At 37.8% G+C, this 23,874-nt stretch overlaps 1 protein-coding gene across 3 annotated transcripts in view; it reads left to right on the top strand.

Annotated features, from left to right (window-relative positions):
• Window positions 1-23,874, top strand: part of SPOCK1 (SPARC (osteonectin), cwcv and kazal like domains proteoglycan 1) — a 277,816-nt gene that overhangs the window by 143,906 nt on the left and 110,036 nt on the right. For all 3 annotated transcript variants that reach the window (XM_065029939.1, XM_021289041.2, XM_065029938.1), the window contains one exon: window positions 13,958-14,072. In XM_065029939.1, the coding sequence (XP_064886011.1) occupies window positions 13,958-14,072 (115 nt within the window). The remainder of the gene's footprint in view (window positions 1-13,957; window positions 14,073-23,874) is intronic.

Here is a 23,874-nt window from a genome sequence, read left to right as displayed (position 1 = left end):
ACTGGTTTTCTATGCGTATGTATTGTGTATGAAAAAGCAAGGGACAGTTATGTAAGTAACTGAATTAAGTACCCTGAACTGAAATGCTGACTCCCTGCTTCCAAATTGTGATGTACAACACAATGGCTCTAAAGCATTATGAGCAGAGTTATATTTTTACTGAATGCTGATACTGCCTCTGCAGCAGCAGTAGGAGCTGGTGTGATGGTGGTTCTTTCCAAGGTTTAACCACTGCTCAGGCTTTCTAGTTCATACAGCTGTTCCCCACCTCTGTATCTCAGAAAATAAAGTTACTTTAACATCCAAAGTGGTGAAAAAAAGGTCAGAGCACAGACGGTGAAGCTCTTGGTTAATATTTTGTCTCCTCCACACCTAGCATTTTCAAGTTGTCTACAGTCTTTGCTCTGATGTGACTTATACCGGATGAAAATTTTGAGTTAGGTTTTCTGACAGAAACTCTATTTTGAAAAGTAGTATGAAATCAGCTGGAAAAATTATCTCACCCAAATTAGAAATGCAAAATCATTCATCATGTAAGACAAACGCATTTTCTCTGAACGGATTTTAATGTTTGACTATGGTAAAATTAAGTTAAACTTTCTTTCCAGTTCAATGTCAGGCCAAATAACACAGGGGTGCATTGCAAACCCCACAGGGGAAGAAGGGGGAATCAGAAAGGACCAGAGATACTACCTTGTTGTCAGTCTATCTTGCTGTATGGCTTGGTCCACCCTCTTTTTGCAGCAGAGACATTTTTGTAGTCATGCACCCTTATTAAAATGCCACTTTACTGATTAAAAGCAAATACAAATATATTCTGCAGCAGCAGCAGTGGGATGGATAAATCATGCTGAAATACAATTTATGTTTCCTTAACATCACAGCACATTTATATAAATTGATTTTTTTTCTCCTTAATACTAAGGTCACAGTTTTACCGTTTCTATCTTCTGACTGTCATTTTTCAACAAGGGTCTTGCTTGAAATTGGAAAAACCTCTGTCATTATTTGGTGTTCCCTCCAATCTGAGATCCACGATTATCCTTCTGCATTTCCCATATTCACTGAAAATGGTGAAGTCTAGAAGGAGGTAGAAGTTGCAGGTAACACATCTTTTCAGTTTCAAAACTGAATGAAGTTATTAATAATTCATTTAGAATTAGAGCAGTAGTTCCTGCTAGTGTCCTGCCTGTTTCCCATCTTCTCTCTCCAAACCACTGTAACACTGGTTTTTGCTCTTCACATTTTTCTTGTCTCAAATTCAGGGCAATGCCTCCAGGTACATCTAGAGATAGATCAGACAAGTTGATTCTGGAAATATAATATATATTGCCTCAAAGGGAGTAAAACCCAGTTTCCAGTTCCATTTTTACTTTGTGTTTAAATTATTCAGCATTACTGATATACATGGTTCCTTTTTATTAGAATTCCCTTTTATCTTTGTTCTAATAAAAAGTAACATGTACATCAGGAACCCTGAATAATTCAGTGTCACTTCATAACTCAGGAAGCTTATTCTTTTTCAAGGCCTAGGTGTTCCAGAAATGAAGCAGTTCTCCTAGGAACAGTTGTTCCTCTGTTGTAGAAGTGGATTTTAGCTACTATGCCGAGTGCAATGTTACAGAATTTGCTATTGTATTGCCTGAGGCAGACTCAGCTCTTTCTTTATGGGAAAAGGGCAAAATAATATTTTAGCCATTCCAGGCAGTTACTCAAGTATTCACAAGGAACTGTTAAAACTTTAATTCTTCATAGAGGATCTTTTTTTCAGAATTATTTTAGCTAAGTATTGGCAAAAAAAATAGCATTTCTCCACTGTCAGATGATATCTTCATCAATGTATCATTTTTTGAGAAACATAAAGCATTTTAATTACACTATGAATCTATTTAAAGCCTTTTAAATGATAGTTTTGTATGTTTAAAAATCATTATCAATCGCTTATAAAAAGAGGTACCGAGATACTCTGGAATGCATTAATGAGACTAAAATTTTAACCTGGTATGCATTTACAAGAAAACTATAAAAAGCCAACTGCAAAGCTTTCTGATTTAGCAGCAGCTCTGGAGAGGTGATCTTTGGTTATTGAAAATTAATTTTGAGGTCTCATAACCATGAGAGGAACTGTAGACAGTGTGAATTAAAAGTTGATCATCAGTTTCCACACTTCTGTAGCAAATAAAGTGTAGTAAGAAAAAAACTGTAGAAAGAAGTCAATATTATTTTTTTCCTTCTGTAGGTGTTGTTCATCAGGGCTGTACACATCCTATAACTTCACAGAATCACAGAATCACAGAATGTCAGGGATTGGAAGGGACCTCAAAAGCTCATCCAGTGCAATCCCCCCGCCCGAGCAGGAACACCCAGATGAGGTTACACAGGAAGGTGTCCAGGCGGGTTTTGAATGTCTCCAGAGGAGGAGAATCCACAACACCCCTGGGCAGCCTGGGCCAGGCTCTGTCACCCTCACTGAGAAGAAGTTTCTTCTCAAATTTAAGTGCAACCTTTTGTGTTCCAGTTTGAACCCATTACCCCTTGTCCTGTCATTGGTTGTCACCAAGAAAAGCCTGGCTCCATCCTCATGACACTTACCCTTTATATATCTTTATATATCATCATATTTTCATTGCTATCATGCCACTAGACACTTCTAAATGGCAATGCTAATGCTCTTCCTTTTGACCACTTTCTGCATTCCAGCCCATTTGACAATCTACTTTTTCCACTTCTGAGGGTAGCTGCTTATTTTACCCTTCCATTTCATTCTGTGCAGAAAAATCACCAATTTCCTACTGTTTAGAAACACTCACTCCCAAAATTTCTGCCTTTGGCACAATTTCAGCAATTGCTGCTCAATTCCAGCAGAGTTAATTTTTACAAAATGATTTTGTAGTTTATGAATTTTCATCTTTATTTGTTTCACATAAGAGATTCTCTCTTTCACTCTCTAGTGAGGAATGGTATTAGATATTCACTGATTTTCATGGCACTTGTTAGACTCATGCTAGAAGGAGGAATCCTCTTTGCTGTATTTATATTTACTATACTTTAGAACCAGCCAAGACAGGTGTTTATCCTTTCATTTATTTTCCACTTAAGCCTCTTCCAGATATCAATTACATGACTGATTGATTATCTATAGAGGAGCTTCATCTTTTCCTGCTTAGGTAAATCCTCTCAAAAACAAAGAAAATTACATTAAGCTACAATCTGTTAGGCTAGCCAGCCCCCAGCCACTTTACACTTTTGACGTGTTTTGTGTTGTACAGATTTCTAGATTATGGACAAACCATGTTTAGTAGGAGTAGTGCTCATTCTGTAGGACCATGTCACTATGTCATGTCTCACGGCTAAAATCTCTATAACTTTAAAATTCTAGGGTTTGTTTGTTTGTTTGTTTCTGACAATAAATTCTTTACCTCTAAACTTACAAATCTGTGATTTTACTCTTTCATCTCTTATCCTGAGGCGTCCTGCAGAATGCTGCCCATCTTGCAAGGTTTTCCACTGCAGTACCAGGTTGACAGAGACTGGTTCCACGTGATAGGACTGAAACCGCTATCTTTTCATCAGGAAAGCAGTCTTTGAAAAGTTTTTTATTTTTGTGTTTGTTTTGCTCAGCACACACTAAATTTAATGTGATAAGGAAACAAATCTTCCTCTGTTGATATGGAAAATAAATGTTTTGCCCATGTTTCCATGGAGACAATCAGACTGCCATAAATGAACATGAAATGGCTCTTAGTTCTGCAGAATTTAACTGTTTTGAAATCATATTACGAGTCATTCACAGGGGCCCTTTGCTTGTGTTCTGTTACACCTTCCAAGGGTCCCTGGGTGATTTCTAGACAGGTAAGTGTTACTATCCCCATTTTAACTGCAGGAACAAAGCAGGAGGCATAGAGTGACTAACTCATTTATCCCCACACAGAGAAAAGGCAATGACAGCACCAGGAACACAATGTAAGGGTGTCCTTTCCTTCCTGCCACGTCAACTAGGACAGCCACGACATCTGCACTAAGATGCTAAGAACAAGTGTAAAGTGGGTAGTTCTTCCTTGACATACTGTTTCAAAGAATGCTATTCATATTGTGCCTTATTAAATAAGCATAAGTTTAGCTCCTATATTTTATACTCAATAGCTGATAACATTTGGAGCCAAATTCTGTTTCATTTATCCTGGCAAATAAGCAAAGGAACTTAATGGAAAATGTAGAGGTTTTCTCATTTCCAGGGCTGAATGTCTTATCTAGTTTAACATTTAAATATGAGTATGTAGCAATGTGCAGAGTGCCTGGCTGGGAATTGCTGTAACTCTAACAACATTGACATTCGGTCTGTCAACAAATAGAGCAAAGTCGTCAGCCTTTCAGAGAATTCATATCCATAATGTCTGTTGCTTGCCTAGCTCTCTACAATGCTACGTTAGAAAAGAATGTAATTATGCATACTGAAATACTGATTCATAAAAACGGTAGTTTGGTCCTCATTTTTTACTATTTGCTGATGGAATCAATAATAACAGTGATGCACTTTTGCTTCAGTGTTACCTCTAAAACGCAAGCATTAAAAGATAAGTTATGGATGTTTTCAAATGAGATTTAATGACATAAAATATCTAACAAAGAATGATAAAATTTGATTGGGAAGAGATTTTTCTCTATGAAAAATACTGAAGGGTTCTATATCCACTTATATTTGTTTCAGTTTTGTTTTTTCCTACTCATAGTTCACAGTGTTACACTTCATTATAGTTCTCAGTCAAAGTTAGAAAAGGGTTCAGTTTCTCACAAGCTAGCTATCCAAATTAAATAATGGTAATTTTTTTCACATTATATTATTGCTTCAGTTAAAGTATAGATTACAACAGCCTCAGAAGTATTACAGAAGGGTTTCATGACATATGTTGCAACTTCTCTCCAAGCAAATAAAAATATGTGTTTGTATTCATCTGAAATGGGAAAGGAGTATCTATAATTATGCATAAATAATTTAAAATATTATTTTCTGAACAGGGTATAACCTATTTTGTTTTCATTGGCCTTGGAGTAAAATAATTTATATTAAATGAAATCCCACTGAATAAATGATAATTCACTCCAGTGTAACAGAAAGTCAAAATAGTCTAGGTGAGTTCACTGGAAAAATTATATTTGTTATTCCAAAATTACCAGAGGATTGTCAAGTTCAAGCATTCAGAAATCTCACGTTTATCTTAAATATACTTTAAAAAAAATAATAATTATGGAGTTATTTTTTATGGCTTTGCTTTTTAAAAATCTTTGTAGTTTATGTTTTCAGCATTTCCCCAGCAGCAATGAGAACAAAACCTTACTGGCTTTTAGAGAGAAAAACAAAGTTCTGTTCTGGTACCAGGATCCAGAGATTTAAGGGAATCAGCCGGTATCACAGGACCCAAGTTCAGTCACAGATGTGGAAAATGCATGATCAGCTTCTTGTAAAAATAATGGCTTACAGTCATTTCCCAAGATGTTATCAGTGAGCCAGTTCTACCAGTGTGGAGATCCGAGTGCTTTCTCTCTCTTTTCCTCATGTTCATTTGTTAGAAAATTGAGCTCGAGAGTGTGAGGGGGTGAATTTCATTCCATCAGGGACCTGGCTGGGCTTGAAGGTGCCAGCGGGGTGGGAGGCTGGAATCAGTAATGATTCTCCTGCAGAAAAAGCCACCCCTGCCTGGGCAGAGCATGGCAAAGCTGGTGGGGTGGAATCGGCTAGAGTGAGCAGCAGGATGCCTGGGGTTAGATATGCTTCACCACATGGTCTTGGGGTACCTTGGAAAAGTGAGCGGAGAGCTGAGAGTGACCAATGGAAAGTCACGTTTTCAGCCCTATTCCTGCGCTGAGTGTCTGTTAAGATTGCAGAACTGTGTCCTCTCTGCAAGGCAGAAGCAGCAGAGGTTTCTTCATTTTCTTATGTTCTACCAACTAAAGATTAGATCAGTCTTTTGAAGTTCTCTACTTCCATCCCAGGAAGCTTGAAGCTGGATCACCCCAGGGGTTTTGAGGACTCTCAAGGCAGAAACCGTAGAGCTGCTGTCATTAAACACATGCCAAAGCCCCGTGAGTCCCAGAGAATGGGGTTATTTTTGTACACTCACTGCTTCCTGAAATTAATAATTGAATGGAACATCTGACCAATGTCCTTCTGCCTGTGGGGTTTTTAGGTCTGTTTTGCCTTCAACTTCCTGGGATATGCAGAAACACACCCCCAGGTATAACACAGACAGGGACAAACTATCACATAGTGAGAGTGCTTGAAATTTAGAGAAGCATTATGGCACTGATGCCAGATCATAAATTATTGAACTGATGCCAGTGTTCTGTACTTGCACGTTGGTTGAACCTTTGCCTTGCAGGCAGGAGAGTTGTTTGTGAAAAGTGCACCTGGTGTTCAGTGAAAAACAAAGCGAGTATTTGACAGCTTCTTTTTTTTCCAGTGGAGGCTTTTTTTTTCAGATTTGAAATAAAGTGTTAAAAATATAAATATATTAACTAAACATGCTTAAGTATATGAAGTATTTAAAATCTGCCATCTGCCCCAGTGTAGGGAAGTATTTGAGATACATTTGCAGTATATTGACATATAAATTATAATGATTCTTTGTCAGAAAACAAACTGGGAGCTTCTCTTTTACGACTGTTTAGCAAATCAACTTTGGACTTGTATATGTCTCTTTACTAGTTGCTAGCAAATACCTGTACTGATGATTGCAACTGATGATCACATCCACCAATGGAAACACGTTTCATAGCTTACAGTCCTATATTTTTTTTCTTATTTTGACTGCATCAGATTTCTGTCCATTTGTCAAGGAAATTCATTTAAATACTTGGGTTCTTATCCTTCGCTTCAGAAAGGAAATCTGTAGAGTTCTGTGAAGCATCTTTTGCCTTGGATGGCCCTTAGCAATGTCAAAAACAATTATATGTTACTTATAAGAAGTTATTTTTGAGAGTGCCTGGAAAAATTAAACTAGATGTTTCTGTGCACTATACCAATGTCTTCAGCCACTCCAATGTTGGGGTACTCCAAAAGGAAAATATACAAAAATACTGTGAAGTGATGGAATAAATGCTGACAGTTTGAGATGTTGCTGTTTAACTGCCTTGAGAAATTCCATTTACTGAAAATAATTCACATACATGTTTGAAACATTCAGGCCTACGGTAATTAATTTTCAGCTGAATTGATTTCTGCATGCAAATTGCTGTGAGTAATTATGCAGAGAGGGAACATGTGAGAGAGAATGAGAGACTTAAATATCTGAGCTTGTTAACTGAAGACATGTTCTCCCCTAGATTTGGCGGACAGTAACACCAATATTCTCCCTAATAGACCAGAATGATTTATGCCAAGACTTGCAGAATCAGAATAAATACTATTGGTAATTATTTGCAATTGATGGGGGTGGGTGGGTGTAATCTGTTATTAAATAACTTTTTTTTTAAAACCAGAATTATTAACAATACCAGCTCTGAGAAGAAATGATACAATTAGCTCAAATAAACAACATAGCTGTTCACTATGGCCACTTAACCACCTGTAAAATAAGAAAATCTGGGGTAAAGGTATAGACAGAACCCTTTTGAATGGGATGATCTCGTTGCACTTGGAATAAACTCCACCAACAGTCTAACCTCAGCATATGGATTGCTTAGAGTTTACCTCTGGAGCACTGAAAACTACTGTGTTTTCACAGAGAAGCAGAGCAATGTTCACCTGAGAGCTCTTTAGTTCAATACGTGTGGCCATGTTTACCTTAAGGAAAAAAACATAAATTCATCATCCGCTTTAAAGCCGAGTCTAAGCTCTAATTGTTGGGGGGAAGTCTATAGTTTATTGCAAATAACTGAAACATTAAAACCAAAATTCTTTTTAGCCATCATGTGTTCAAAACATGCCTGTTTGCTAGCAAATATATAGTAAAATTTCTCTAAGTGACTTCTTGGCTGCTTTGATCACACTTTTCTCTTTGGCTGTCACACTGCTGTAAGTGGAGATAAGATGCTGATTTGAAATGTTGTCTCTAAAATCTGAAGTTTGACATTAGCTGCAATTGGAGGCAGGTGAGGAGTCGGCCTTCCACCCAGAGCAGCTTGTGTCGGCAGATTTCTCATCCCCCCACCCTACTGTTGACTTGTACGGCCTGGAGCTCTGATTTCCTTCTGGTGCTTGCTTTGAAGTCTTGCTGGAATCAAGTAATACACAATAATACTGAAATGCACATCTGTAATGTAACGCATCATTTAATTGAGAGGCTTTGTTCTGTTATCAATCTCTTTTGTCTTAAAATGTGCACAAGGATCTCTGCATCGAAGACAGCAGGTTGCATTTTCAAGCTCATCATACCTTTCTCAACAGATGTTCTTCTTTTCTCATGTAGTCAGAACAGTTCCAAGGGGATTGCATAAATGCAACTGTTCTTGACATTTCATTATGCAGAAGTATTTTTGTCATTGAGTGATCATAGTACTTATTGTCAGGCAATTTCAAAAACAAAAACCCCAGTATTTACATAATGCCATTCCTTTTTGATTGTGTAGTTTGTTTCAGCTCCACTAAACAGCTATGAGCTTGAAATTACTCTCTTCCCCTCAATGAATGGTCATAAAAACAAAATCAAGCTCATAAATCTTGCTGTGAACTAGTTGTACAGTTTCTGCAGGATTACACATCCATTGCTGCAAGACATTGAAAGTATTTATTTCTTATCGCTCTTTTAAAGTCAAATGTGTGAAAAATAAATTTACTCTGTTGTGATTAACACAATGACCCACAGCTGCAGCACATAGAGTTACAGTCTTAGAGAGCAACTTCTCTCTGTACTGCCATTGTCTGAACTAAGGAGTTTCCTCCAAGTCATAAGTCTTCTTTTACAGTGGTTATATATAAAAACATGAAATGTAATAGAAAAGTATCTCAAATACTGCTGTTAGGTCTTTGTCCAACACTGATTTATTTATACTGCAAATACACAGCCCCTGGTGAATAATACAGAGAGGGGAGAGAAAAGTGTGTACAGTTCATAAAGGAAGGTTCTCTGGGGTTTGGGATGGAGCTGGTGTTTGTAATCCTCTTGATATTGGCAAGAGATGTCAATGTACCATTAGGAGGTTGTTAATGGTCTGCTGCATTCCCTGGTGTTTATTGTTTACCAATTATTCTAGTATCTCTGTGAGGTAACCACAGAAGATTTATAGTTTTAATAGGGAACTTAGGCTGCTATGCATAATAAAAGCTTGACTAAAAAAAGGAAAGCAAGTATTTTGTCTCTTAATGACAGGAATTCTGATTCTGCACCTGCGTTTTGTATAAATGGGCCTGGCATAGGTTTTGGGTCAGTGCATACAGATGAAATCCTTTCCCCTTTGCAGTGCACTCAGCTGACCTGTAGACTACAATTTTCCTATAGAAATGTGGTGGCCAATGAAGCAGAAACCTTAGACCACCTGATGACTTCTTCCCTTGTGCTCTGCCAGAGTGGAGGAGACTTCAGAGCTCAGGGTACCAGGATAGTTGGCCAGAAAACAAATGTCAGCTGCAGAAATGTCTAGGTGTAAGTGAGGGAGAGTAAGACATTTGAGCCAAGATAAAAAGCCAGAAATTTGAAATTTTCCCAAGATAAAAAACTTCAGAAGATGTTTGTACTGCAAGATGTGCAGTACTATATTTCCCTGTATTTCAGCCAGCTGTCTCCTGGGGTGGATGCTTCCCTTGGAGACCAACTGTGCAGAGATTTGAACAACATGGGAAAAGTTCAGGACAGAAAACTGCAGAGCCCGGACTCACAAAAAGATAGGCAGGGAGTCTGAAGTGGGTTTTCAGCAAAGGATTTATGTTCATGTAAAACCCTTCATTCCAATCCTGGCTGGACAGATATCCCTTCCAAAAATTTTAGATCAATACTCGGCCACTGTCAGGTAAGATTAACCAACCCTATCCACCTCATCTTCAGTCTCAAGTCTAAAGAAAAAGTAGAAAAAAGTTCATATGTTACAGCCAGGCTTAAGGCAATTTTGCTATTACTATGTAGACAAACCTGAGTAACTACATGCAGACTCTTTACCATAGAAAAGGAATGGCTGTAGTTTTCCTTTCAAGCTGATAAAATAACATTTTTATAATAAAAAGCTTCATTTTTTTTTCTTGCTCCTCTTCCTACTTAATTTATTTGTACTTTTGGCTCTTCATTTTCAAAGATTTCATACTCATTCCTTTAGGACAGAAAGAACTGTGATGACAAATATGGTTGTTATGTTTCATCTTACTCCCAAGGGTCTTTTCTTCTGCAGATGATGAGCATCTGCTCCTACTCATGTAGAAATATGATTAACAAAGCATGATCTTTGATTAGCATATTTCAGAAATTGTTTCTTATTGTGAGCTCTCCTTAGGGCTTGTGTTGCTTAGCAGTAGAACAACCTTCCAGACTTATTTAACATGTCAAGGAATTTTACAGACTTATAAATCCCTGTTTTGACCTTTTATGTTCATATGGATCACGCATTCTGCATAAGTGAAAAAAAATATCAAGAAATAATCATGGGGTTTACTAGTGTTTCCGGCAAAGCCCACAGTTTTGCTTGTATTTAATAAACTTCCTTTTGCTGCTTTGAACTGTATGTAAGGGCTGTTTGTAATGAATAATAAATGATGCTGCTGTAGTATGTTCCATTTAAGGATTTTTGTGAGCTTTTCCACCATGAATGAAATAATTCCTCCAGCACACAGGTGGGGAAAAGCTTCATTTATTATTATTACCAGCATTATTGTTCTTTTCAGATTTTACAAGCAAGACACTGAGGTAGAGAGAAGTTGAGACCTGATTTAAAAGGAGAAAGTGGCTGGGATTTCCAGCCACATCTTTTCTAATTCCTGTGCTTCAAACTGATGACCATTCAACACTATTTTGCTTTTTCAATAGACAATTTTTTTACTTGCAAAACATCTAAAAGTTGTGTTTCTTTTATCAGTAATGTATTGTGTGATGCTCTTTCAGAATGTACACACTTCAGATGTATATGCGTTTTTATTGCCTTAGAAGACGCAAGGAGTTCCTGAAGTGGATATAATTCTTCAGTAAGAGTAAATTTTACTATGAAAAAATGCTAAGTATTGAAACTGTGCATGATGTCACACAGACCATGTGGGCCTGAATCTTGTTTCTCTTATTCATGCCAAACCAGTATTGGCTCTCAGGGCTAAACCCACATCCCCACTTCCAGAGGCTCTGGCTGATAGCAAACTCTGAGCACCAGGCCAGAGAGTGCTCTCCAGCAGCCCAGCAAAGTTGGCAGCTATTAGCCTTGGGCTCCCAGCCAATTTGCACAATGGTTTCTGTTGATGCAGCATTTTGCATCAAGGATGTGTCACCAGCAAAAACAGACAACGTGCATGTGCTCCAGTAAAAGAGCAAGGCCAGCTGCAAGCCAGCAAAAGTTCTGGTCATTAAATTTTTCTGTGTGGATGTGACCTTTGAATTACATCAGCCCACTGAATTTATAATCTGGTGACCCTTCATGCTCCAAGTGGTGTTTATGTCTTAAAGGCTTTGCAGAAGGAAGGCGCTCACTCTGCTTTGCAGTTTAAGAATATCTAGGTGAGACAGAAGGGAATTGTGCTTTGCCATTTCAATCCCTCTCAGATACCTGCCTCAGTCTTTAACTCGGTCTCCAGTGAGAGAATTAGTAAAAGGATTAAGAAGGTATATCTCACCCACGATGTTCTGGGAATGTAAGAGCAGGGGCTGGGCTAATTCTCTTGTGTCTGTTAATCTGAATTAAAAAAGACACCCAAAGGCAAAACACCCCTGAAGATCAATCTCAGCCTTTGGTTTTTGCAGTGGGACAGCCCCTGAAACACCACCAGGGTATTTTTCTAATGGCAACCTTGTCTACGGTACAGGAAACAGATTGTCTGTTCTCCCTCCTTGCTCACTTTACCTTTTATATCAATTTTAATGGCTCTTAAAGAAAAAGCTTTAAACACTTGTGTTTTGTTTTTACAGTTTCCCTGTGTCTTTCACGAAAAGCATTCCACTAAATACAAATGCACTAGAGAAGCTCAGCTGCCCATCACAAATGTGTAAGGGGTGTTAACGTGGTTGGAGCTTGTAGGTGTAGCTGTATAAACCAACACCAAATAGCTGCAGCAGTTCAGCGCTGCAGGGAAACAGAAGAATCCTCTGCTTGTTGGAAGTACCTTTGCTGTCATATAAAAAAATTTGGTACATACAAACCTGAAACTTCCTCTACTTCAAACAGTATCCTTTAAAAGTTTCTCTGATCATTCAGTACAAGTGGGAAACTCAGTTGTCGCAATGTGCAATAAGAGCTTCTTACAGTCCCAAAATGAAACTAAAAGTTGCCCATTTCCACGAGTGTCCCCTTATGTGGAGAGGAACAAGAGAGGTAAAATGGGATTTGAGGACACAATGAAGAGGAACAGAAAGTCAAATCCATGGCAAAATAATGTCCAAAATAAAGCTTATCTAAAAATAACTTCTTAAACAAAGCTGAAATTTCTCTGTATGGCTGTAACTTCCTTTCTTCTGCAGTATTTGCATAACCATTTTTTGAGTATTTCTAATTCATCCTGGCAGATATGTCTTATTGCTGATCTTCAGAAGCATCCTTTTGTAAGAGAATGAATTTAGATAGACGGCATTTCGAATGGGACTTGATTGCAGAAAAGTATTTGTAAGAGATTTTCTCAGGTGGCATCAGTGCTCTAATTGGTGTAGTATCCAGCATAGCACTGTATCACTCCTCTTTTATTTCAAAGATTACCAAATCATCCTCATTTAAGGAAACAGGCTGCAGAAACTTGGTAGGAGCAGGCAGACGTGCGCAATGGCAGGACAACAAATCCTGTCTTGTTGCTGTTGAGCTGCTCTAAGGACCAGGAGGCTGCTCCAGGGTCTGCTCCAGTGCAGACAGCACCAGCACCAGCATCTTCTTGCCTCTCTGAAGCAGCAGCTTGTTCTTCTAAGTTCAGCCTCTCTTGCTCCCTTTGGGTGCTAAACAGGATGATCTCAAACTACATCCTAGTTTTAGCACATCAAGCCTCTGATGCATACATCTTCATTTATTTAAGGAGAGGGGAAAGGCGTGTGCCATTCTAGTAAAGCCTAGTGTAATGTGCCATGTGCTAATTTCTTCATTTAGTGTTAGAAGATGTTATTGTGTATAAAGAAAAGTATGAAAGGGCTTCTCAGACTCTTGCTATTCCTTTCTGAATGTGTTTGTTGCATCTGAGGAAAATGGTTCATCACAAGTTAAGTGGGGATCTTTGCAGGAGCCTCCTGCTAGAATATTGGCAGCGTATCGCTGTGCCCTGTCAGTCTCCAGCTGCCCTTTTCAGATAAGCAAGGCGTGTGTGTGTGCATGCGTGTTAATCCTTGTGTCCTGGCTAAATTCCAATTTGGGTATTTTTTCTTCTGTCTGCAATCCTTTAAGTTCATTTGAATTTTCGTTAGGGTACAGCATTATTTACTCCTTCAAGTCCGCTGTTGTGCTGCCAGTTATACAGTATCTGTGAAATTAATTTTATTAGTGTCAGTTATTAGATAACTTCTAAAATACTAGTCATTTTTGTTATTTGTGAGTGTATTTTATTCCACCATAACTTTTCTATGAAATAAACAGCATGATAGAGATTATTACACCACAACTTCATCCAAAAGTATAATGTCTAAAATTTATGTGAATGCCAAGTTAGACCACTCATCAGAGTCTTTAAGGACTCCATCTATCTTTCTACTTAAACATCTCTATTTAACATGCAGTCTGTAAACAATGGCACATACCATAAAGTGTCAAAGTATTTATTCGCTCAGATATGGGAGTGTTCATTCTAACCATTTGTCATCTGTCTACCAAGAGATAACTTGATATGAATTTCTCACTTTCTTTTTAAATGTTTGGTTTTTTATAGCCCTTGATCCATCCAAAGATCCATGTTTGAAGGTGAAGTGCAGCCCACATAAAGTGTGTGTCACTCATGACTATGAAACTGCTATTTGTGTAAGTCGCAAGCAGCTGGTACACAGGTAAGGAAACTTTATGTTGTTTTTCTTCATAGACATCTAATACAATAAGAAATAAAATGAGAAAACTCCAAAATGGACATAAAACCCCATAATTTTAAAACACTCCTTTAAAGTCTAATTTACATTTTTTTTCCAAAACCAAACAGAAGTTTTATTATTTATAACTGAGGCTATTACAAAAATATTAACTGGAACACAGTGCACCCTGTAGGATGACATGCAGAACGTTCTTCCAGTTCTGGGAATGGTTTTCTTCTCCCAGAGAGCAGTAACGATGTATATTTTATCTGAAAACTGTAATATGAAATGAAAACATTAAATCAGAGACATGTACAGTTCCAGTAACTTAATTAGAAGCAATTAAAAAGAGATTAATCAAGAATTTTTTTAACATGTATCAACACTCTGCTTAAATTTGGTAAAGGACTGAAAAATGTTGGTGGACTTTTGTAGAGCATCTCCCCGGGGAGTCACATAATTACAGAAAGTCCAGATGTGATTGTTGTATGACTGTATGACTGAATTAAGAGCAAATGAAATAGCTAATATGTTAAAAGTTTTGGCCGAGGTGTTCAAATTAGACCACAGAATTTCACTGAGAAGAGATTTAACTAAATAAAGAAAAGCCTGCTGAGTATAGGTTGAAATATGCTATGAACAATCAAGAATGAAGAAATTTACTTACAAATTTAGAGAAAGGAAACTGGCATTGCTCTATGTTGGAAGTAGAACAAGTAGAAGCAGTAAGGAAAGTGGTTTTGAGTATCTCCAGAGTCTCTCTGGGTCAAGACCCTGAATAAAACTGAAGAAATAAGCCCTTCCACTTGCCAGCAGAAGTCAAATAAAACCTGTATTGCTGTAATGGTCAACTCTGAATGGCTGGTCTGTACTTTAGGAAAAATATGTTGTGTTGCTTTCCTTACATTTGAGCGATGAATCTGGGGGCTGGCTCCAGTTTCTTTCCCTATTTAGCAGGGAAACAAAAATTTGCCCGTATAAACTCAGGTCCCTAAATGTCATTGTCAGCTGAGATTCTATTTCCACGACTGTTTAAGCCAAACTAAATTCAGGATTATTTGATTCCCATGTACAAGTACTACATCTCGTATTATCTCCTACCTGGCTGAGGAAGCTAATCAAGTTTAAAAAAAAGTTATTTGATTTATAATACAAAGTTAACGATGTAATGTGCATAAGGCAGTATGGTTTATCTTTGGTTTTCAATGTGGAATGAACCTTGGAAGGATGTTAGGAGTATGACAATGTCCAGTGCTTACTTTCTAATGACATTTTGGCATTGTGTAGCTTACATTTTCTAGTTAGGATGGATCTGAATCATTTGCTTTGTATAGTGGTCCTGATGATACATCGACATAGATGTTGAGCTGAATGCTTTCTGAGCTATTTCTGGTATTTAATGTCCCAAAAGTGGTCAAAATGGTACAGTGTAATGGTATACAGGAGGAGCTGAATATCCCTTTTTTCCAGAAACCAGGCTGTGTTTCATGTGATCTCTCTATGCTTCCTCTGCTGCCTGCAGCTATTTCAGCTAACCTTTGAGGAGCACTGTGACTATGGAGATGAATAGAAAAGTATTGAAAACTTACTTTGAAAATTCTCCAAACAATTTCCAGCAAGTTTTGTAATGCTGAAAGAACTACTGCGGATGTGTGATAGTGGCACATATGTCCCCAGAGTGTTTTTATTCTCAAAATATCTGGCTCCTCTTGCCTCAGAGGGTAGACGTGTCAATGAGGAGAGTAACTAGGCCAAATTCTCTGCTGATTTGAATCAGTGGAGCAACACCACTATTTTTTGTCTTTTGTCCCACAACATTCTGTTCTTTTTTTTGTGCCTGACCTGAATACTGCTGCACATCTGACTCCCATCATAGTTAAGACTCTGTTAATCAGGAGCAAATGCATTACAAGAGGTGGAGTTACACCTATTTAAAACCAGTGAAAGCCTGAATTCATTAGCATAGGCACATGTGTAGTAAGAACCATCAAATAACACAGCACCATTGTGATTGCTTTGCACATCCACAGTGCTTTTGCATGTGCTCAAAAGGATTTTCCATTTCATGCATCATTATCAACTTGCTGTAGTGGCTTTACAAAGCATGTGAGCTCAGCAAAAAGTAATCAGGAGAGCAACATCTCGCATTATTGCTGAGGTTTCTAGACAGAGCTACACCGATTTGCATCACCTGATTAACTGGCCTGCTGAAGAGTTGCAGCACAAGGAAACTGTATTTTTCCAGACATAGCATAGCTTACTTTGAAATCGCCAGTGACAACGCAACGCCATTGCTGTTTCATTTCCTTTGTGCTGGAATACATGCTTTTTAAACCTCTGCAGGTGTAAAATTGACTTCAATGAAAACTTGTTGTTTTACATTTCCACAGACCCTGGCTGGGTGATGGCTAACTCATCCTGTAAAGCGTTTGGGCAGAGCAAGCCTCATTTAGAGTAAAACTCTCACATCTGACACCATGGCTGTCAAGTATTTCACAAACAGTGCTGTGGCTTTGATCCTGCCCATGGTGAACCCTTGCGATGTGGGACCCCTGCCCCACCTGTGAGGACACGTGGGGTGGGGTCCATAGGAGAGCAGTTCATGGTGCCAGTAGGTTGGTTTTGGGGTCCCCAGGGATGCCAAAGAAGCCTGTTGGAAGTCCCAAGGCCCACGGCCAGCCTGACCTCTCCTGTGCAGCCTCCTCCTTCCCTCCCCTCCACAGTCACCTGGTGAGCAGCCCTGGGTCTTGAAGATAAGCGAGAAGATGTCTGAGAGCTATTTCAGACAGATAATAGTGTTTTGTCAGCACATCCTCTAAGGCATTTACAGTACAAATTGGACAGGGCATTAAGAGAAAAGGCAAGGAGGAGCAGTGATTGAAGAGTGTGTAAAAGATAAATTTGAAGGTTCCTTCTTATATGTTTAATAGTCCTTGGACTAATGACAGAGCCTTATGAAATCTTTTGTGTGGATTAAAACCCCTTTGAAATTGGACATGATCTATGAGGAAGAGTATTTATTAGTTCAGTTTTGCATGAAATGTAGTAATTACCGTCTCTGAAAGATTTCTCATGTATTTGCAGCCCTGTTTAAACTTCATGCCATTTGTCTCTGCTGGTGTTGCTTGTTCAACTGATGGGAAGGACAGATGTCACTCTTGGGCTTTCTTTTTTTTAAAGAACAGAATGAGAAAAGAGGATTGATGTAAAAATAATGGGCATATTAACATGTCCAGAGTTTACAGCTTTGTTCGGTCCATTTAACTGGCGATCACCAATTAGTTCATCTTTGCAGTGTATGTCACTCACAAAGGTAATCAAGCAATGTCTCTGCTTCTCTGCTGTGACTCAGAAATCCAGCTATTTACTCAGTATTTCTTCAATACTTTTGAGGCTACTGCTGCTGACAAAAGAGGCCACTACTGAGTTCCTCATTATTTTTTTCTCAAGATCTGGACAAGTTCCCAGATAAAACATCTGTTCTTCTAAACTACTCATCAAAGGTTTAGTCTGACGGATGTGGCAGTGTTGGCAACTACGCATAGCCACAATGAGCAGACAAATCTCCCTCTCTTTCCTTACAAATCCTGGGGCTGATACACCATTTCTCAGTAGGAAGGACCCTGTTGAAAACAAGTCCAGTAAAACATCCCCATATGTGAAACTGAGCACACTGCTATGTGCTATTTGTGTGCTTCAAATTGTATCCGAAAGGGAATTCACAAATGGAAGAATATGAATATACTAATAACATCAGTTTGTTCCCCAATTAGCCTTGCTGTGTTCATGGCTTTTTTCTTTTCTCTTGTTCATTTTCATGCTGTTTCTGAAAATAATTGTTGTTCATTTGTGTATCAAGTACAATTTGGGGAAAAAAGCACATCCCAAAGGGAACTTTCCAAAATAACATTGGTCAGCTTCCTGTTGGCGTATTTATCAGTGTTAATTGTATCTATTTTGCTCATACATATTTTCTTGAAAGGGCTACCACAAGCAGCAAGATGTGAGAACCCAGACAGTAACAGGGCAAGTTTATTATCTTTTTTTGTCTTTTCCATGGAGACTATCCAACTAGTTTTTCTAGTAAGCTTTATGACTTCTGAACATTTCCAAAGCTAAGTGTCACTATTCCTAATTTCTCTGCAAATCCCTACTTTTCTTTCAATTTGTGGTAAAAATCAAGAGGGAAGGGATATGACTCCCTAGCAGGGTGAATTCTCCCCCATTTCATTGAAGTACTGATGCATTTTTGTAAGCTGGCTGATGCCAAAGGGGCAAAACTATGCAGAAAAATTGGAAAACCTGCCGTAAAAATACTGGCCCTTCAATTAATTATTAAATCTTAGCTGAGGAAAAATGCAGTTATTTTGGGTGGTGTTGCAGAAGAGTACAGTTTTTTCATCTGTCTTGGGTAGGCAGAATATCAAAAAAATGTGTTCTAGGACATTAAAGCCTTACTAGAGTGATAGGGCTCCATAACTTTAACGGTGAGAGGTGGGAGTCCACTGAATAATTTAGGATAATACAGCTCTATAATAGAATAATTAAGAAGATTAAATTGTTAATGTGTGTGCTGGATGCAGAAAATATAAATATTAACATTATTTTTCACATACACAGGGATTTTTTGGAATTTCTGGGATTAATTAATTCATGGTTGTGAGTTAATTTTTACTTTTACAAATTTGTTTGTGGGCAACAAATGAATTCTTTTGATGATTAACATTTTCAGAATTAAGAGAAGTGCCCAGTTCAGAGCAAAAGTAAAATCTTTCAACCATCGTTTCAGAAAAAAAAAAAAAAAAATAAAGCTATTTCAAATTTGTTGGATTAAAAAAAATCATGCAAAACATTTTATCCACCTCTAAAGCTGAACATTGATTTTTCTAATCTACTGGCATAGATTTTTGCTTCAGAAGAAAGAGCATTGGAATATTTGATTAAACACACTCACAAAAAACAACAGATTGCATTAGGATTTTTTCAAACAAATATATTGTACTGGGGAAATTGCCAAAAATTAGGCTTATTATTCCCAAAGGTACCTCTAAGAGAATCTTGGAGAATTATTTTAATCCTCTGTGAATGGAAGTTCTAGACATGAACAGGATGGAGTAAATGGCATTATTTTTGTAATTTGTAAACTACAGTGCATTACTCTGTAAAGACTATTCTAATATCTAATCACTCATGGTACATTGCACAATTTAACTGTAGCTCATGCTGTTTGTGCAGAAAAAGAAATGAGAATCCAGGAAAATCAAAGAGAGAGGGGCCTTTGAGGTCACAGCCAAGTACATCACATAATGTGATGTCCCAGTGATGTGTGCAGGTCCTTAGGGAAAACTTGAAAGCTTTTAAAAGTATTTCATCTCTGGACTGCCTGCAACAAAGGCAAGCCTCTGCTACAGTGCAGAAACTTGGTATTTTGCAGCAGACAATAGACATGTGGAAATCAGGTATGTTTGCTTTTCTTATATGGCCTGAGTTGCCTTTTAATAAGACAGAGAGCTCCTGACATGATGTGCCATCAATCTACAAGTGCTCAAGGGGACCGCTGAATATTAAAAGAGAACAGCATAAGAGTCTGGCATTATCTTTTATTCTCCAATATGGTTATTTTTAAAATTTGGAATATGAAAATTATGATCTAAGCATGAACTCCCAAAGGTCAATAGCTTTTCCTCCAAGACAGTCCCCATCTTTACCAGCCTGGGATTCAATCCAAGGATGCTTAAATATTGGAACAGCAGTCACTGGTTTTAAAAGCAAATATTACCCTACTGAACAGGCTAATCTGTAAACTGTAGATCTCATTCTCCGAGTGGTCCATTTCTCAGTTTCAGCTCTGCCTCAGGTAAATTGCTTTTAGCTAAAAAGACCATAGGGAGAGTCTGTGGAGGCACCATCTTTCATCGGTCAAGATGATAAGAGATAGTTCTGTTCTGTTCTGAATCATAGGCCCGTAGAATCATATTGGTTGGAAAAGACCTTTAATATCTTCGAGTCCAACCATTAACACTGAGAGTAGTCCACTTGCTGCCAGGAGTTTCTGCTCAAAAATCCTCCAGTTTATTATTTTCTAGAGGAAGCTGGCTATGATACCTCCCCTCGACAGACAAGACTTCACGTACCTTTTAGGCTGTTTTCTGGCTTTCCCAGGTTCTGGGTACACTGTTGACTTCAGTTTATTTCAAATCTCAGAGGTAAAAGCCCCCTGAACATCAGTCAATTTATAGAAGAAAAGGTCCACTTTCTTTGACTTTAAGTACTGCAGTAGTTTTTAAAGCTGAATTTAAATACAGTTCTTACACAAAAAAAAAAGAAGTGTCCAAGTTGTGCACCATGCATTTTCCATGCGTTTTCAAACTTTAAAAGTAAAATGTAGACATGCTGAAGTATGCTCAGGCAGAGCACAGATTTCTCCCGTGGAGACTGTGCAACAGCTGGCAAGGGGATTGTCACCAGTAGTGTAGCTGTGAAACTTTCTGCATCCTGAGGCCAATTAGCCACTCTGCACTTTTCTCCCCAGAACCAGCAACTCATTGCTAGTCATGCTTCATCAGCCTTAGAGCTCATTAGAGTAGCGCAAGGTGACTGTCTTCTATTGGACATGAGTAATTTTTGAAATATGTGATAGTGCACAGCTCTTTTATAATGGATTTTAGAGTATGTAACCCTCATCTCTCTCTGCTTTGGCGTAGCGATAGGTGAACTTGCTCTTGCAATCAGCAGGGGATTTACTATATTTTATTTACAGTCACCAGGCACCTGGCTGCTGGGGTGAAAGTCTTACTGCTAGGGTCATTGTCGTGTATTCTGCAGCTTCTGTCTTACTGTGCTCTACTTTACCATGAGGATGCTGCAAGCACAAAAGGAAATACAATGGGTATTGAGACATTCTCTGGCTGCATAACTCCTTTTATAACACACCAGTATCAGATCACTCACAGAAAACCATCTCAATACCTCTGGATACCTTTGCTATCATCGGAAATTATTACATTGAATAGAATAAGAAAATAACCCATTATATTCTGCACTTTAATTAACATTTACAACTAGCTTAGTTTCTGCCTTTAAAGACAATACTATTGGTAGGGTTAAATATCAGTTTGTAATATTCCTGCTCTGAATATTTCTAGCTGGACATTTTTAACAGTATATTATAATGGACTAGAAGTGACTTCTTGGATCATTAAATCCAAAACCTCTGCAACAGTATCATATAAACTTTTTCATTATCTACCAAGTTCTTTCTTAAAGATAATAAGGTTCATTGCCCTGTCTACTCGGTTTGGAAGAATCCGTAGCATCTCAACCCTTCTGGTTTGAAGCCTGCTAATATCTAGCCTAAATTTATTCAAATCCACATAAAATTTCTGGAGTTTTCCTAAATGTATTTCCTCAGTATATATTTGGAAACAACAACCTTCTATGGTTTTGCTAGACTTAGCAAATGCTCTTACTCTTATATTATATTTCTCTTAAAAACAAAACAAAACAAAAAACAACAACAAAACAAAACAAAGCAGCATTCCTCCTGACTGTCTCAGTTTTCCTCTGTAGGAGAACTTATTGGGCTTGGCTGCTGAGATCAGTCCACAAATTAAACTCAAAATTATCACTTTGTCTTCTTGCTATTTAAACTCTTTACAGATCTTTAGGTATTATATTCCGTCTGAGTCATTGCATATTAAGATTTTAATCTGTATTTCTTGAATTAATCCCCTTTTTAAGTGCCTGCTTTAAACCTGTGGTTGTCCTTCCGTGAGCCTCAGTACAATATCTGTGATTCAGACATCCATATTCCTGGTGGGCTTCAATCTGAGCTTTCTGGAGAACAGCTCTGGCTTTAATGTTCTGTGTATCTCTGAATTGGTATACAGTCCAGAATTAGGTAGACATATGTGCAATTTGCTGTTTCAGGGATTTGTACATAGCATTCTACATTTGTTTTGTCCACACTAGAAATATGCAGTAGCTAAAATTAACTTTTCTCTCAACAAAACATTTTTATTAACATAATAACAAAAGGAGGAGGAGGAGGGAGCTTGAAAGAAGTACAAGGCATAACTAGCTGAGCATTACAAATAAACTGTATATCAAAATCAATGTTGAGAGCTCTGAGGTCTGACTAATATGAAACTTAAATGTATAATGCTGAAAAATGCTTGTCTGTAAGCTAATGTGTGAATATGTTTGTGCAGCAGATTCATAGGGAACAGAAGCCAGCAAGAAAACCTAAATATATGAAAGGTAAAATAAGGGCAGCACAATGATTGTTGTTCAACAATTTACCATCTCAGTGGGTTCTTTTGTTGACTGCAGAACTGGTCATAAATAAACCGTTTGATATAGCTCTTATCAGCTTGTCAAGAGCTACCATCCAAAGCTAAGTTAACATCCAAAAGCTCCTGTTTCCCTTGAGATATCTGGAAGAAGCCTGAGTTAAAAGTTCAGTCACTTGCTCCATGGCATTTGTCTATTCCTGATTTGGATAGTGAGTTGTTTACAGCATAAGGGATGGTGGCTTTTTTGTTGTTTGGAAAGCTCCTCTTGCTCATTCTAAAGTGAGCAAGAAATGAAAACAGTAATTGGTATAAATGTCATCTGCTTGGCAAATGTCAGGAGATTTTCCAACAAATGAATAATGAACAAATGAATAAAGTGTGATGGGATTCACTGCCTGTGTATTAAAGAGTTGTTAGGCTTTGCAAATGGAGTAGCTTGGTAATTCTTTGGTTTTCCATGCTTTTTCACAACCCTAACTCATCATCATTATTACTATTATTAAAATGCAAACAGGTAGCTGTATTAAGATATGTGACCCACAGGCTCTTCATAGACCTGTCAGCAATACCACATTTGACTGTTGACCTTGTAGGGTGATGCATGTGTTTTTGCCTTGAGCTGTTGGCTGACTTTCTTGATGACTACATTAATCTTCACAGGACCTGGAATCCGCAATCTTTTTGGGTTTACCACGGCCCAGTAGGTTAAAGATCTATTTCCCAGTTCATGCTCTTTGTATTTTCTATATGCTAAAAATCTTAACCATAGAATTGCTGGAAACAAATCTGTAATAATATTTTATATGTCTGTGTTTTTGCCGTTTATCCTTATCTGAAATCTGTTGAGTAATCAGGTCAATCAGAAATTATTATTTAATGTTTACAAATGACCTCCAATGCTCTGAAAATTATTCTGTATTTATACAATAATCTGTTTACCGGAGATTCTAAATCTATTACTGGTTTTTGCTGTAGAAGCCTCAGGACACGAATGTGTTCAGTAGAAAAGTCTTTTAGTGCTAATAAAAGGCATGCTTTTGTAAGATTTGGACTGATGTTTACAGCGAAGGAATTTTATTAAAGTTTTTCTTCAATTTCCAACACCCCATTATATTGCAAAAAGTATTAAAAGTGTAACATTTAAAAATCTGCCTTTTGATAAATGGCATTATATATTCCAATTGCAGTGAATATTCCGAACAACGTATTTTGAGTGGAATTTGTAAATTAGGCCTTAAAAAAATGTTATCTTTCATTTGATGCTGGTCAGTTTGCTCCTTTTCACAATCGTCTTCAATATGATGCAGAATCAACACATAAAATTTTTAAACCTACCAAAGACTGGTCTTTATTGTTCATAAAACAGTTGTGTATTTTACCATTACACTTCAGAGATTTTTCAGTTATTGCTTCTAAAGCCTTTTGATAGCAGTGAAAGGCATTGATACCAATAGGCTAAAATCCTTATGAGTTGATCACGTCTTACCATG

Source organism: Columba livia, chromosome 14 (genome assembly GCF_036013475.1).
Source record: "Columba livia isolate bColLiv1 breed racing homer chromosome 14, bColLiv1.pat.W.v2, whole genome shotgun sequence".
NCBI classification, from domain to species: Eukaryota; Metazoa; Chordata; class Aves; order Columbiformes; family Columbidae; genus Columba; species Columba livia.
Note: the sequence above shows the minus strand (reverse complement) of the source record. Positions and strands in the feature narration are given on the sequence as shown.